Source organism: Haemaphysalis longicornis, unplaced genomic scaffold, assembly GCF_048455015.1.
Source record: "Haemaphysalis longicornis isolate Haplotype H1 unplaced genomic scaffold, Haemaphysalis longicornis Haplotype H1 scaffold_9, whole genome shotgun sequence".
Taxonomy (NCBI): domain Eukaryota; kingdom Metazoa; phylum Arthropoda; class Arachnida; order Ixodida; family Ixodidae; genus Haemaphysalis; species Haemaphysalis longicornis.
The window spans coordinates 60,667,338-60,680,363 of NW_027526460.1; the positions used below are offsets into that span (position 1 = coordinate 60,667,338).

General features: G+C 46.9%; 1 protein-coding gene across 2 annotated transcripts in view; it reads left to right on the forward strand.

Annotated features, from left to right (window-relative positions):
• The window catches only part of Lmpt (four and a half LIM domains protein limpet), a 347,866-nt gene that overhangs the window by 23,184 nt on the left and 311,656 nt on the right, over window positions 1–13,026 (forward strand). Inside the window, exon 1 of one of the 2 annotated variants that reach the window (XM_077682885.1) lies at window positions 5,634–5,914. The exons of the other annotated variant lie outside the window; for it this stretch is intronic. Coding sequence (XP_077539011.1) covers window positions 5,888–5,914 — 27 coding nt within the window. The 5' untranslated portion in view covers window positions 5,634–5,887. Of the gene's footprint in view, window positions 1–5,633; window positions 5,915–13,026 lie in introns of those variants that run through there. 2 annotated transcript variants of the gene reach the window in all.

Here is a 13,026-nt window from a genome sequence, read left to right on the forward strand (position 1 = left end):
GAGGGTGCAGCCCGCCTGTGGCAGCCTTGAGTGACGTACCCTCGATCTGTATTTGGCTGCTGCGCCTTCAGCGGCATGAGCAATACTAGGGCAGGGTACCCTGGGGAAAACTAACATAATACTCCATAGATGGCTTGTTCCAGAGTAAAACGTTTAGCTGCCAAGACACCTTCCTCACTTTAATTCGCGCGAAACGAACTCCTGGAAATTCTTTAAAAAGTACTACGGAGGGTACTTTCCGGCAATTTGAAAGTAGCTGAGTGCGTTCACACCACTGCGACACCGATTAGCTACCGAATGTCACAAACGCGGCAAGACATTCCGAAGAGATCTTCGCTAAAAATTGGTTTGTCCGCCTAACCTATTACACAAGACATTTGCTTCATGACCGCGTTTATTTCAGCCGTGATTATCACACTGTGGACATAAAAAATGCTCCCCGTGCCGCAAGGTACTATGAGATGCTCTTCGCTATAGCGGAAAGCTGCGATATTTAAAAAAACAAATCAAAGCCCTTTTCTTAAAAGAAAGATTGTGAAAACGGAAGGCTTTCTCCCATGAAACCTGAGTCACGGTCAAAGTTCAAAATCCAAGCTGCTTTGACCGTGTCGAAAAGGCACAATCGTATAGACGTCAGTTCATCACGCGAGGGACCCAGGTTTAATTCCGTCAACGGGAAGCGTTTCATTCTTGAGAGGCTTGATGTGCCTTTGTGTAAACCCATTGTGTAAGTTGGCTTCCCTGCGGAGCGTTCTGGCGTAACGATTTTGGACTTTGAAGACATTGGCGTTCGACGAGAGAAAGCTTCACGTTTCAAACATCTTTCACTTCACCCACTATCAACATAATCGTCAGGGAGCGTTGGCTTCCTGCAGGGCGTTTTACGGCAACAGGGAGATATAAAAAGCTTCGCTTTAAAAATTTTTTTCCCGTACAACTACCGAAGCGCGACCACAAGATGAATTCAGCGTGGTGCCCTGATTCGCACAGCTCGTCCCAACACCTCAGATGTTCAAATGCTTTAAAAAGCAAGCACAAAATGTTCACGCATCTCCACGAAGTGAATCATGACGAGCTCTAGGGATCGTTCTTACCGTAAATCACCCGTGACAGTGCTTACTGCCGCTAAAGCGATTGCCACTCCTATCCAATCCTATACAATTCATTTTTTTTCTATTCCAATTTAACCTAATCCATTTCAATCTAGCCCAATCCAAATACAATTCAATCCAATCCAATCCAACGCTCCTCGCGCATGCGCAGCACGGCTCTCCAGGAGCACTCTCTCTCTCTCTCTCTCTCTTCCCCCCTCTCTCTCTTACCTTTTGTGAACCTTTTATTTCGCTCTTGTTACCCTTTTGTGAACCTTTTGTTCACATATGTTTTGATTTACACGGTGCTGTGCGTCTCCCTCTCCCTCTCCCTCTCCCTCTCCCTCTCTCTCTCTCTCTCTCTCCCTCTCTCTCTCTCTCTCTCTCTCTAACCTTTTGTGAACCTTTTATTTTGTTCTTGTTAACCTTTGCGAACATTTTGTTCACAGATGTTCCGATTTACACGGTGCTGTGCCGTGATCACGGATGCCGGGCACCGGACAAGCCTCGGCCTTAAGGGGCTTCGCCCCTAAAAGTTGTTTCCTCAATTGTTTCGGAAATGTAGAAACATTTTATAGGTCCCTGAGAAATAGAAACACTTTTTCACTCGTTTTCTGGCGTTTTTCAATTGCAGGAAAACTAGCACCTTGCTAGAAGTTTTCCCAGAATGAAGCTGACTCGTGTAAAGCGAAAATTTCAGTGTATGCAGGAGGCCAGAACGCACCCATTAATTCCAAAACAGTTCACTGGCGAAGGCCCTGGGACAACGCCCTGCACAATGGGTTCACCGTTAATCATCTGCGACTGCTCTAATGATTCTGTCGGACGGGGAGGAATATCTGTGGTCTCACTTTACTACTTTGCCTTTCCGCTTATATAACGATGCATACCGATGAGGAAAGTCGAAATAAATAAACGCATATTCCGAGAAATATATTCACGAACCCTTCCGTGTTTATGTTTGCCACGACAACCCTCGGTCACTGTCCCCGCTTTTTGTGGAACGCCGAGCATTCGCAATCAATCATAGTTTTCTATTGACACCGCCAATGCAATTTTCCTCCCGCATTGGCTGTCCTAGTTGTCCTCCTATTCTGGGCCAATTGTGATTCATTGCTTTCAAAGAGGCCACCTACCTCCGCTAGCCACGCACTGTTCTAGCCGCGCAGGGTCCAACGCTTTAATTAAAGGGCTAATATTCCAACAGAGCTGCACACTTGTAGGAATTTGCGGGAAATATTCGCGAAAGAAGGAACACAAGCGAATGCTTGCTTCCAGGATAGAGGCTACGAAATAGATTCTTTATCTCCCCCCGTTATTGGCAGTGGAAGCGTACACACAAAACAGGGCAAGAAGGGTGTGGCCTTAACAAAAGACACGGTTGTAGGAAACAAAATAACGTGCCTCGAGCGTGCAGTCTGCAGGGCGAGCTACCCGATTGTGTACGTGAGAGTAACGCCAACAGGCACTGCAAGAAAAATAAAGATGTAGTCTTCGGCTTACCTGTGTAGTTTGGAAGTGTGCCATTTATTTTCACTTATTTTTGCCGAGAACGTCTTGGCGCCGGTGTAGAGAATTAGGGCTCCTGGCGCCCATTCTATCAAGTGGCAGTCGACGCCGAGCCGTGCAGTGGTAGCTACAAAGAAGAGGTGAAGCATCAAGGGACTCTGCAACTGGACACCTTCTGTGCCATTGTGACCAATTCACAACGTCAAGGAAATAGCTCTCTACCACACTTCGCCGGCTCGACGACCACCCCTTTACAGCACAGACAATTTAGTGTTATAGGCGTTGTCCGTCACAGGCCGAAAAGGCTACCAAAGCCTTACTACGCTTTTTGAGGAACACAGGCCTATCTGAAGGATTGTAGGGACATTACTACAGTGCAGCTTCCTTAGTTCACCCATTTCATCAGTGTACGACATTACTTTCGTGCATTTTCTTGATTTGTGTGCGTGCTTTGTACTGCCTTTGTAGTTACCATGGCCACGCCTTGTGTTTCTTTTCTTTTTTCCCTCTTCTTTTCTGTTTTAATATGCGCCGTGGTCCTTTATTTCCCTTTCATTTCCCGTATCCCTGAGTAGGGTAGCCAACCGGACAGTACCCTGGTTAACCTCCCTGCCTTTCCTGTACTGTTCCTTCCTTCCTTCGTTCCTTCGCACCTGGAAACATTGTCAAAGCTATAGTTACCAACATCACGGAGTGGCACTGCGTGGTTTGCTCGTCGCAGCAGAACTGTCCACCTTCCGTTTCTGCTTCGCTTTGTGGATTTTAAAGCGAAGCTTTACTGTTCTTACTGAGGGCGTCTGTAACGCGGAAACGCCCTGGAGGAAAGCCAACTTTCTCTGACGATGATGATAGATGATCGTGGGTGAAGTGAAAAAAAAAATAAAAACGTTCCAGTGGCCGGAATCGAACCTGCGTCCCTCGCGTTATCAAGCCTGCCTCTATCCGATTCCTCCATTTCTTTTTTTTCCTTATTACATGGGAGAATACGCTCAGATGTGGCAGTACGACGAATAGTCAAGCAAACAAAAGAATACACTGAATTTCGACATGGTCGAAACTCAGTCCAAACTCAGGCGACAACCGAAGAATCTGCCACGAGAAACCTTCACGTCCAACCATCGTCGTGGTTAGATGGAGGGGTGCATGGTTTTTTCCAAAGTGGCTATAGCATGCGTTTATTTCTGGAACAGAAATGAAGTGGCCAATACGCGCTACATTGCTGTAATGACGTAACTGGAGCGCTCAAAGAACGCCAAGACTCGGGAAGGAGAAAAAAATCTTTTGAGTATGTTTCCAAGAGAGGCATAGAGCAGTTATTTTTTGGCTCAAGTACTTCCTGTCTCCCGTTAATAAGTAACGGATGTGTTGGTTGACTCCATTATGAAAGCATTTAGGTTTAGAAAAAAGAAAAAAGTATTGCAGGGTCCCTTTAACAGTATTATATGCCCCGAAACCATGGTCACTCAAACCGTATTGCAGGCTTTCCCATTCCTATGTCCTCTGTCCTCAATTTTCCGGGTGTCTTTGTAGACCACATGTAGGAACTGGCGGTAGCTCTGTAAAAGCATAGGTGTAATAATATATAAAGCTTTCGCTTGCCAAACCATGTGATTCAACCGGGACATATTCGTAGTTGGTCACAATTTAAAAGTTGGGGCAGCACACTAACCGCGGACGATATCACAGGAAACAATTTCACTGATGTGTGACCCAGTAAATTGGAATTTATTTTGTGTCACCAGGAGTGCTTTGCTTTGCACAAGTCAATTCTTTCTCCGAAGTGTACGAAAGCGTACATCATTGTCTTTTTTAAGTGCGTTGGGCCGAGCGGTGTTCGGGGTCTGTCAATTCATTAGTTAGTCCTCCACCCAATCGTCCGTCAACTTTCCTTAGTTCGAAATTTATTGTTATATTGGCAGAGACGTAGATAACCGCCGCTTTCCTATTGCCTGCTATTTGGGTGAGTGAGGAGTTCCTGACGACGGCTCATCGAAAGTGGAAAATTTGTTCGCAGCCACTGGTAGACACACAATGACACCCCTATTTGCGTGCGTTGAATAGAACAAAATATAGGGATGATAAGTTTGCGTCCGATATGTGAGGCCCTGGCGGAGTTCGTTACCCTGCATTTCCAAATTTCTTGACTATTTTAGAGGTCATAAAGTGCATTTGCAACCAAACAAATGCATGCGAGGTAACGTAGCCATTCAAGTTGTCGCGGCTTAAACGAATGCTCGAAATGACGTACTAAAGTGAGAAACCAAGCAAGAAGCCTTAAAAAGGCCAGCAAAATTCTATATATCGTAATTATCGCAGGTCTTAGTGGGGTGAATTCCTTGTGGTGTAATTGACCCAGCAACACTTTTGATGTCGCAATCCGAGTTGTTCTGTTGAATAAAAAGCGCACTCCATCAGTGACCCCAAATTTTCGCTTTTTCGCTGCACAAGGCTTTTTTTTGCTTTGCCGATACTGCGCCTCATTTGAATCACCATACTTCAAGCGCAACTCACCTCAATACCATCAACGGCAACTGCGGATAAGAGCCGCTCCGCCAGCGCTCAGCATAAATGCCGCTCCAAATAGGCGACAGCGAGAGAGATACAAAATACTGAGTGCGTGGAGTCACCGCTAATTCCTCCTAAGCTCTCCGTTTCTTCCCACTCGGAGAAGCTAGGTGGGCACATATTGCGGCCCGGCCGCTTTTGCAAAAAAAGTAGCCGCCCTCGACGACGACCCTGAGCCCACTCTCCCTCTCCAGCGACTTGCGATTAAAACGGAGGGAGAAGGGTCCAACGGACGACGCAACGAGGTTACATTGCTGGGCGACACACAGCCGTGACACACCACGGGGGCTGTTCTCACGCGGCGTTCCCTGCGCGTTATAGGTCGCGGGGGCGGTGGCGGTGTCGCGCGCGGAGACGAATTATTATCATCGCTCCGCACCGCGGGCGCTGCGGCGCGAACGGGTTCACCTACACGACCAGTCTGGCTCAGCGTGGAGCGCTGCAACCGTCGTCAAAGTGCGGAGCCTCTGCTCGCTTCCCGCGGATATCTGTGTGCGTGTGTGAGCCCGCCTGAGCTTGCAGCAAGACGTGAGATTGTTGTGGAACGACGTGTTCGTGGAGCGTGCATGGGTGCCGTTACGTCCTGAATTTCGTGCGGTGTGTGTGTGTGTGTGTGTGTATGGGAGTCAGTGTGTGTTCTTGAGTGTGTGAGAGTGCAAACAACAACCGAAGACCTGTGGATACCCTTCTCCGCGACTGGTCAGTGAGGCGTCTATTTCTTCATGGCACGTGACTGGTCAGACAGGATGGTATGTATGAGTGTTTTTTAACGCATGCCCGCATGTGTGCACAGCTGGTCATAAAGGTGTTTTCGAGCTCGGGGAAGGTTTTGTAAATGAAATGACGCGACAGAAGTGATCTACGGAAACTGCTGTCCCACATAGTGATCCTTCTCTGCTTTTATTCTACCAGGGATCGCCCCCATTTAACCCGAAAGATTGTCATGGACAGGGAGCTTTAATCGTCATGGATAACTCTGTTTAGAATTTTTTTCCAGCGCTACGAAAGCAGGAAAAAATGGCCTATTTTACTCCAGTGGCCATAAATGCACTTCAAAGAGTGGCCTTTGAGATCGAGGGCACTTTAAGGGCTATACGAAAACACCGGCGTGGCATTCTCAACAGATGTATCTCTGGTGGATGAATTTAAAAATGTAAAACTCGTTGTTTCTTATTGTCTCGCTAGTACGCCTCACCAAGTGGGAGATTGTACTTGCAAAGACCAAAACAATAAAAAGAATAACTATTCTCCCTCCTACGTCGACAGCACAGTTTGTGCACCCGCGCGTTGAAAATATTCTCTGAAAGCATTTAAGAGGAAATAATGGCGCCGCGTATTTATCAAGTAGTCGCCAACATTAAGGCGACGCAGAGGCAATTAACAATGTGCCTCTTTCTCGTAGAAGAGGAGCTTTGACCCCACAAGGACCAAAGCCCCACCAGTCCAGAGTTAACAGGGATACATTACCCCAAATATGACAATGGAAGTGGAGATGTCTTGGCTGAAACTGCAATGGAAATTTTCAACGCATAGTATACACCACCATCAAACCGGAGGCCACTCCCCGAGGAGAAACAGACGGTGACTTTGCCCTTTTGTTTTATAATCGCAATGTACAGCCAATTATCGTTCGGAAGAGGAAAGGAGCGCAGGCAAGAGTCCCCGCCGACTACCACGGCAACTACTTGCGCACGCAAGACGCTACCCAGCATTTAATCAGATATATGCGCCCTTATAGCCTTTTAAAAAGACCTTGTTGCTATAATACTAAGGTTAACAGTCCCGACATCACCATTGGGTACAGGTCATTATTCGCTGAAACAAACAGCCACCTGATTTCCACCCTTGGCGCTATGCGTGATGCAACCCTCAACCAAAACACCATCCTCCAGCTTGGAGAATTGCACTGCCCCCCTCCACATAGGGCTGCACTTACAAAGTTACCTTACAGCGCAAACCGAACTAATTCACCAGCATACATGAATGCATGCTTTTGAATAACGCCACTGCATCCCTAAAACAACTCCATTCAAGCGCCGTCGTGTCGTTAAATGCAGGAAACACGACCAGAATTACAGCGCAAGCGAAGGACGCCAGCTTTAATCGAGTTTTAATAGACCCATGTAGTGGAATCCCCAATGGAAAGTTAGTTACTGCGACTGGAAAATCTGGCACTAAACGTGTTTTAGGGTATACCGGCCGGGCCCTGGGACAGTCTTCACTAAACGGCCGTGATAAACATTTAACGCGCAACTCAAAAGAAGAAATGTTACTGAGCGAAATAAAAGGGCCCGACAGCACGGCGACATCCCGGTGTACTGAAACTGCGTTCCCCCTCCGAACAAATAAGAGTAGATCGCTCTGCAGTTGCCTTCTGCACCCCGCTATAGCTAAGTTTCTCGTGCTTAATAGAGAAGCTGCTGAACCTTTAAATAAGCCGCTAACGAATTGTGCATACAACCACGTAATGAGCGCGTAACCGTCTTGGTTTACATATAACGCGGCGTAGCTTGCCACCGCAATCCAAAGTGATCCGCAGACATTGAATTTTGCATATTAACCGTCGTCTTTCAAATGCAATGTGTATTCCACTTACGGCTGACCTCAGTTAAGCACTGGCGTCTTGCTTCAAAGGAAGACAAGGAACATCTTCCCTCATGCTACAGAAATCTGCTGCACATAGGTACTGCTTGTTCATATATGGAGTTATATTGCCGAGTTGTTTACTGCAAGAAATCAGTTGTAATTGCATAAAGAAGCATCGGCGGAAAAGATGTCCCCAAAAGTCGATACCCACAATTCTCTCAGGGTGACCCAAGGTATTCTTTGCATAGGACAATATATGTGGGTGACTGCTTCACGTTGGGTGAGTAGAATATAGAATTGGGTAGCACGTTACTGGATGAGTAGTCAGGCCAGTTCTCCAAAAAACAAACAAAAAAAAAACAATTCAGAGAGATGGTTACGAGACAAAATGCATTTCAATGCAGAATCACAAATGAACAATCGCCTAGCTACGCCGTTAAGATTGAAAGGAAAGTACGTAGTTAGTCCGTACTTCTTGAAGTCTTGTGACGCATGTGGGAAAAAACAAATATTCGAGTCTCAGCGCCTTGTCAGGAAGGACAAAGTATCACGTCTAATTGAACGTGAGAAGCGACTGCGATTGGCCAGCAAACACACATGCATTATTTAATCTCATGGGAACAGCACGTGTGGAGAACAGAGCAAGTGCAGATGAGACACAACAGGTGAAACATACGTGTAACAAAATAAAACCACGGTCCATGAAAAGTTTACGCAAAAAATAGGGCAACAAACTTCTTCGAGAAAAGAATAGCTTCAAAATGAAGCGTTGGTATCTAATGAAATATTTTCACGCCGCAAGAAACAAGGGAGGAAACGAGCAACATTTGGATTACGCTGTGGGAACGCCCCCGGATAAAAAAGCAAGCTTGTTAGCACAGGCATCACACGGGCGCCGTTCTGCTGACGCGAGTTGCGAAGTTAACAAAAAGAACGATAAAAAACGCCACCGCTCTGAGAAATAAACTGATAGTGTTAGCCAACTGCGTAGCCGCCATAGGGAAGTGTGTGTAAGCAAACAGGCTTTATTGTTATCTACGAAGCGTTGGCGGCAAGTTGAATGTATGCGTACTAAGCGTGCGATAACATTATAAGAATTCCGGCTCAGCATGCACCGAAGCGTGGAAACCTCTCTGATAAAGTGCTAAAAAAGGAAAACTCGAGAAGGAAGGGGGGGGGGGGGGGGAGACATGTTTGGGATTTCCTCGCATGCGACGCGATGATTCATAGCAGGATCCTGTGTATCGACATTTCCCGCTATCGTATGGTTATTGGCCGGTATCGATTTTTAGATAATTGCAAAAGCCTAAGAAATTTTCGTCATAACGGACGCAACCATGTAAATTGCGATACTTGCATAACAAATGACTTGCGATTGCCGCTTTTTCCTGACCGCGCGTTAACTCTCGAGCTGTCTTCTATAAGACAGTGTAAACAAGTTCTATCTGCCTCTCACCTCCCCCCCCCCCCTTTTCTCCCTTTTCAAGGCGAAAGCTACGTCTCATGATGCGTAACACTGGCGTTGACCACATCAAATGTCTATAAAAAACCACGAGCCGCACACGGTGATCTAGATTAGAATGCAAGGCCATTCCCCATTGCGAGTGTGGATGACCAGTGGGGCTGTATAACACCTCGAGAATACACGTATCCATCTGTCGTACATGGCCGGGGCAGCGCACTACGCAGCAAGGAATCCTTACACTTCCCGTGCACTTTGAACGCCGCCGAGCAAGACTTTTCAGGAAAGGTTTGCAACACGTACACTGTACGTTCAGGCCTCGCGTCATCCCGAACGTTACAAATCACCATGAAATCGGAGAAGGCTTTGCAGAAGGGCGAGTTCGATCGTACGCAGTTCTTCTGTGAAAAACAGCGAAGATGAGAAAAAAACAGCGAAGATGACGTGAAACGCAAGGGAACCACATAACACAGGCGCTGTGTGGTGTTGCTCTCTTTCGTCTGCGCTGTTCGTTCGCCGAAGCACCATGAGATTGGCTGTTGCCACATTATCCTTTCCAGGAAAGGCACTCAACAACACGTCCACTGCACGTTCACGCTTCCTTACATCTCGAACGCAAGCAACACCAAATTGTTCTCAAAAGACAGTCCCTCGCACACAGCACAGATGTATCCGAAACTCTGTCCAGAAGGTTCATCCGAAATTTCGCATGCCCACCTTTGTGGTAGTCCGAATGCCACTCGTCAATCGCCACTGCATTAACGTTCGCGGCGTTCGGGTTCCTCTTGCTGAGCGAGGTGTCAGTGTGAGCCTTAGTGGTTTGCTCTGCCTCGCCATAGACATTGCTGGACGTCTTGAGGTGCGGACATCGCAAGACCTATGGATACCTAGCCATGTACGGCACTGCTGTAAAAAAGGAAAACACAGGTGGGAACACAAAGCGAGTGCGAGCCCCCCGTCGCTTAATCTACATCACGTGGATCGAAAAATGCTGGAGGCATTTGCATCTCTTTCTTTGCTTTCCATTCTTTGTACTCATTGCTTCCCAGACCGTAGACAATGCGAAACTCCGTACTAAGAAGATAAGAATCTTTGTTAATGTAGCTTCATGAACCAAGCATGACAAACACCCGACGTAGCCGTGAAGAAACCTTTACTAAGTATCTCGAGGGGAAGCCACACTGCTTTCACATTGAGATCACATAACCAGACTTAAAGGTACTGAGGAATTATTTGTCACAGACACGTTGTTAAAGATATTGTGATGTTCACAAATAAATCTATCTCTTCCAGTGAATTCAAAAAAAGGAAATATGTTTTTAGACCATTTGCCTCACCCGTAAGTGAGATATATTTTAGAACACCTACGTGGCATCTTATATAATATATTAAAAGTACAAGAATGAGGTGGAGTGCATTCGGCAGGCATTCTCATATAATGAATGGCAACCTACCATTGTCCCTGAAGAGGAAAGTGTATAACAGCTGCATCTCAGCGGTACTTGCCCACTTGGAGGCTCGCTAAAAGGGTTCAACTTAAGTTGAGGGTGACTCAGCAAGAAATAAATGGAACGGAAGATGATAGGTGTAACATCAAGGGACAAGAAGGGAGCGGAGTGGGTCAGGAAACAAACGCGTCTTAAGGACGTATTAGTAAAAATTAAGAAGAAGAAATTGGCGTGAGCAAGCATGTAATGCGAAGGCAAGATAACCGTTGGTCATTAAAGGTAACTGAGGGGATTCCTAGAGAAGGAAAGAGTGGCGGGGGGCGGCAGGAAGTTAGATGGCCAGATGAGATCAAGAAGTTTGCGGGTATAACTTGGTCGCAATTAGCACAAGACCGGGATAATTGGAGGTCCATGGGAGTGGCTTTTCCCCTGCACAGGGCGTAGATAGGCTGCTGCTGCTGCTGCTGCTGCTGCTGCTGATGATGATGATGATGATGATGACGATGGCGTGGTTTAAATTATTCGGTCGCCTAACAACCCTTGTGGTGCTCTTCCTAAAGGAAACTTCGCTGCCGTGGCCTCATATCTTCATCTATCTGTGGGTAACGCAGACGCAATGGCCACTGCTCGTGTCTCATTGCAACCAGCCATAGCTCACTCTAGTAACAGACTCTTCATTCCAGCCACGAAAGACGCCACAGCAACGTCATATGGGCAGGAATTACGGGATATAGACCAGCAGAGTCAATATGCCGTTATCATACAAGTTATCATTTAAGTGGTACTGTTAAACGGAACTAGAGGCCCCATTACAAGTACCCAGCCATGTTTCGTGGTAGTGGTTTATGTCGGCGGCTGGCGATCTCTAAAACAAGATTCTGTGACGTCATAGAAAAATCGCCGGCAAGTGGCTGCGGAGTCCCAACTGCTGCATGATTTGGTTATATTTCGATTATTTCTTGGAAGTATGCAATAAATTTGGTGTCATTGTTAGTGGGAGAAAGCAGTTTTTTAAATGAAGCAAACTGCTATATTGTCTCCATGGCCTCTTTAAAATACAACTGGGTGCCGGGTTCGGATGTAATCCAAGTAACAAGTTCGTTTCGACGCTGCTGAGATTCAAGAAACCCAGCAAGGAGATTACGAAGTAAATGAGACAGTTTCAGAATATGCGATCGGTAATGGGTTGGCTTAGTCAACCGGCGAACAACCATCTCTGAAATCGTTTGTAGAAATTGATCAGTCGTTTTACAAGTCTTTGCATGTCAGTGACATCAGCCATCGGCAATATTAGAGTGCAACAAATATCAAGGCACGTTTGATTCCTTCGGGATATCTGCTCAAGGCAGGTGAAGACCGACAATAAGCACTCGGCAAGCTGCATCGCTCCGGCCGCCGCCGTCTCCCAAGGACGTATGGCGACGACGAATGTGCGGCGAGACAGCTGCGGTCACGCGTCTTGGGTCTCGGCACACATAGGCGAATCACGCGATGCGTACAACGCGTACACTACTCGTAACCGGCGGATGGCTGAGACGGAGAGAGAAGGGGTCGGCGCGGTGGAGTTCTTCAGATCACGAGCTGCCAGGGTGTGTGTGCTCTACGATTCACACTGCGACGCGCTTCGCCTCGTTGTGGCCGCCGCGCCGTAGACGAAGAAAAGGTGGGCGGATGTTACTAGGCTGCGCCGGTTCCGCACGATGCCCGGTTTCACCATTTCCTCCTTGTCCCGCCTCGCCCATCACGCACTGCTCGCTTCGGAGAACGCTGCTTCCTTTCACTTTTGCCGCGTTTGGAGTGGCGCTGAGTCGGTGTGGATGTCGCGATCAGTCTGACAAATCAAACGGGGCGACCCGTGTGCAAAATTACCGTGTCACGTAGCGTGAGGTTACACGAACTATTCAATTCTGTAGCTATTAGCCAAGGTTTCGTGACAAGCGCGTCTGGAGGCATCGTAACGAAGCTGGTGTAGCAACCGCCGCACAAAGGAACATGCACCATAAGTAGCAACCGGCACACAAACACGCACCTACGGACGCGCCCACATGGATACTCACTCGCATGCCTGCACACATGCATTCCTGCATAGCTGCACACAATATCCATCAATCTGAGCCGCTCCTCGGTAGCCAGTGATTGTATTTTAGGAAATTTGAAGTAGATTCAAGAGATTATTAGTAGTTTTAACAGGGATAACGTAATTCATGTAAATACAAATATTTCTGTGGACAATATTTTCCGGCCGAGCTACAAATAAAAGTAATTTCAAGCAACTCAAAGTAAATTCCACGTCCTTCAAAGTATTTTCAACAAATTTTAAGCAAATACAGGTAATTAAAAAAATTCAAGAACTTCAAGGAATTGC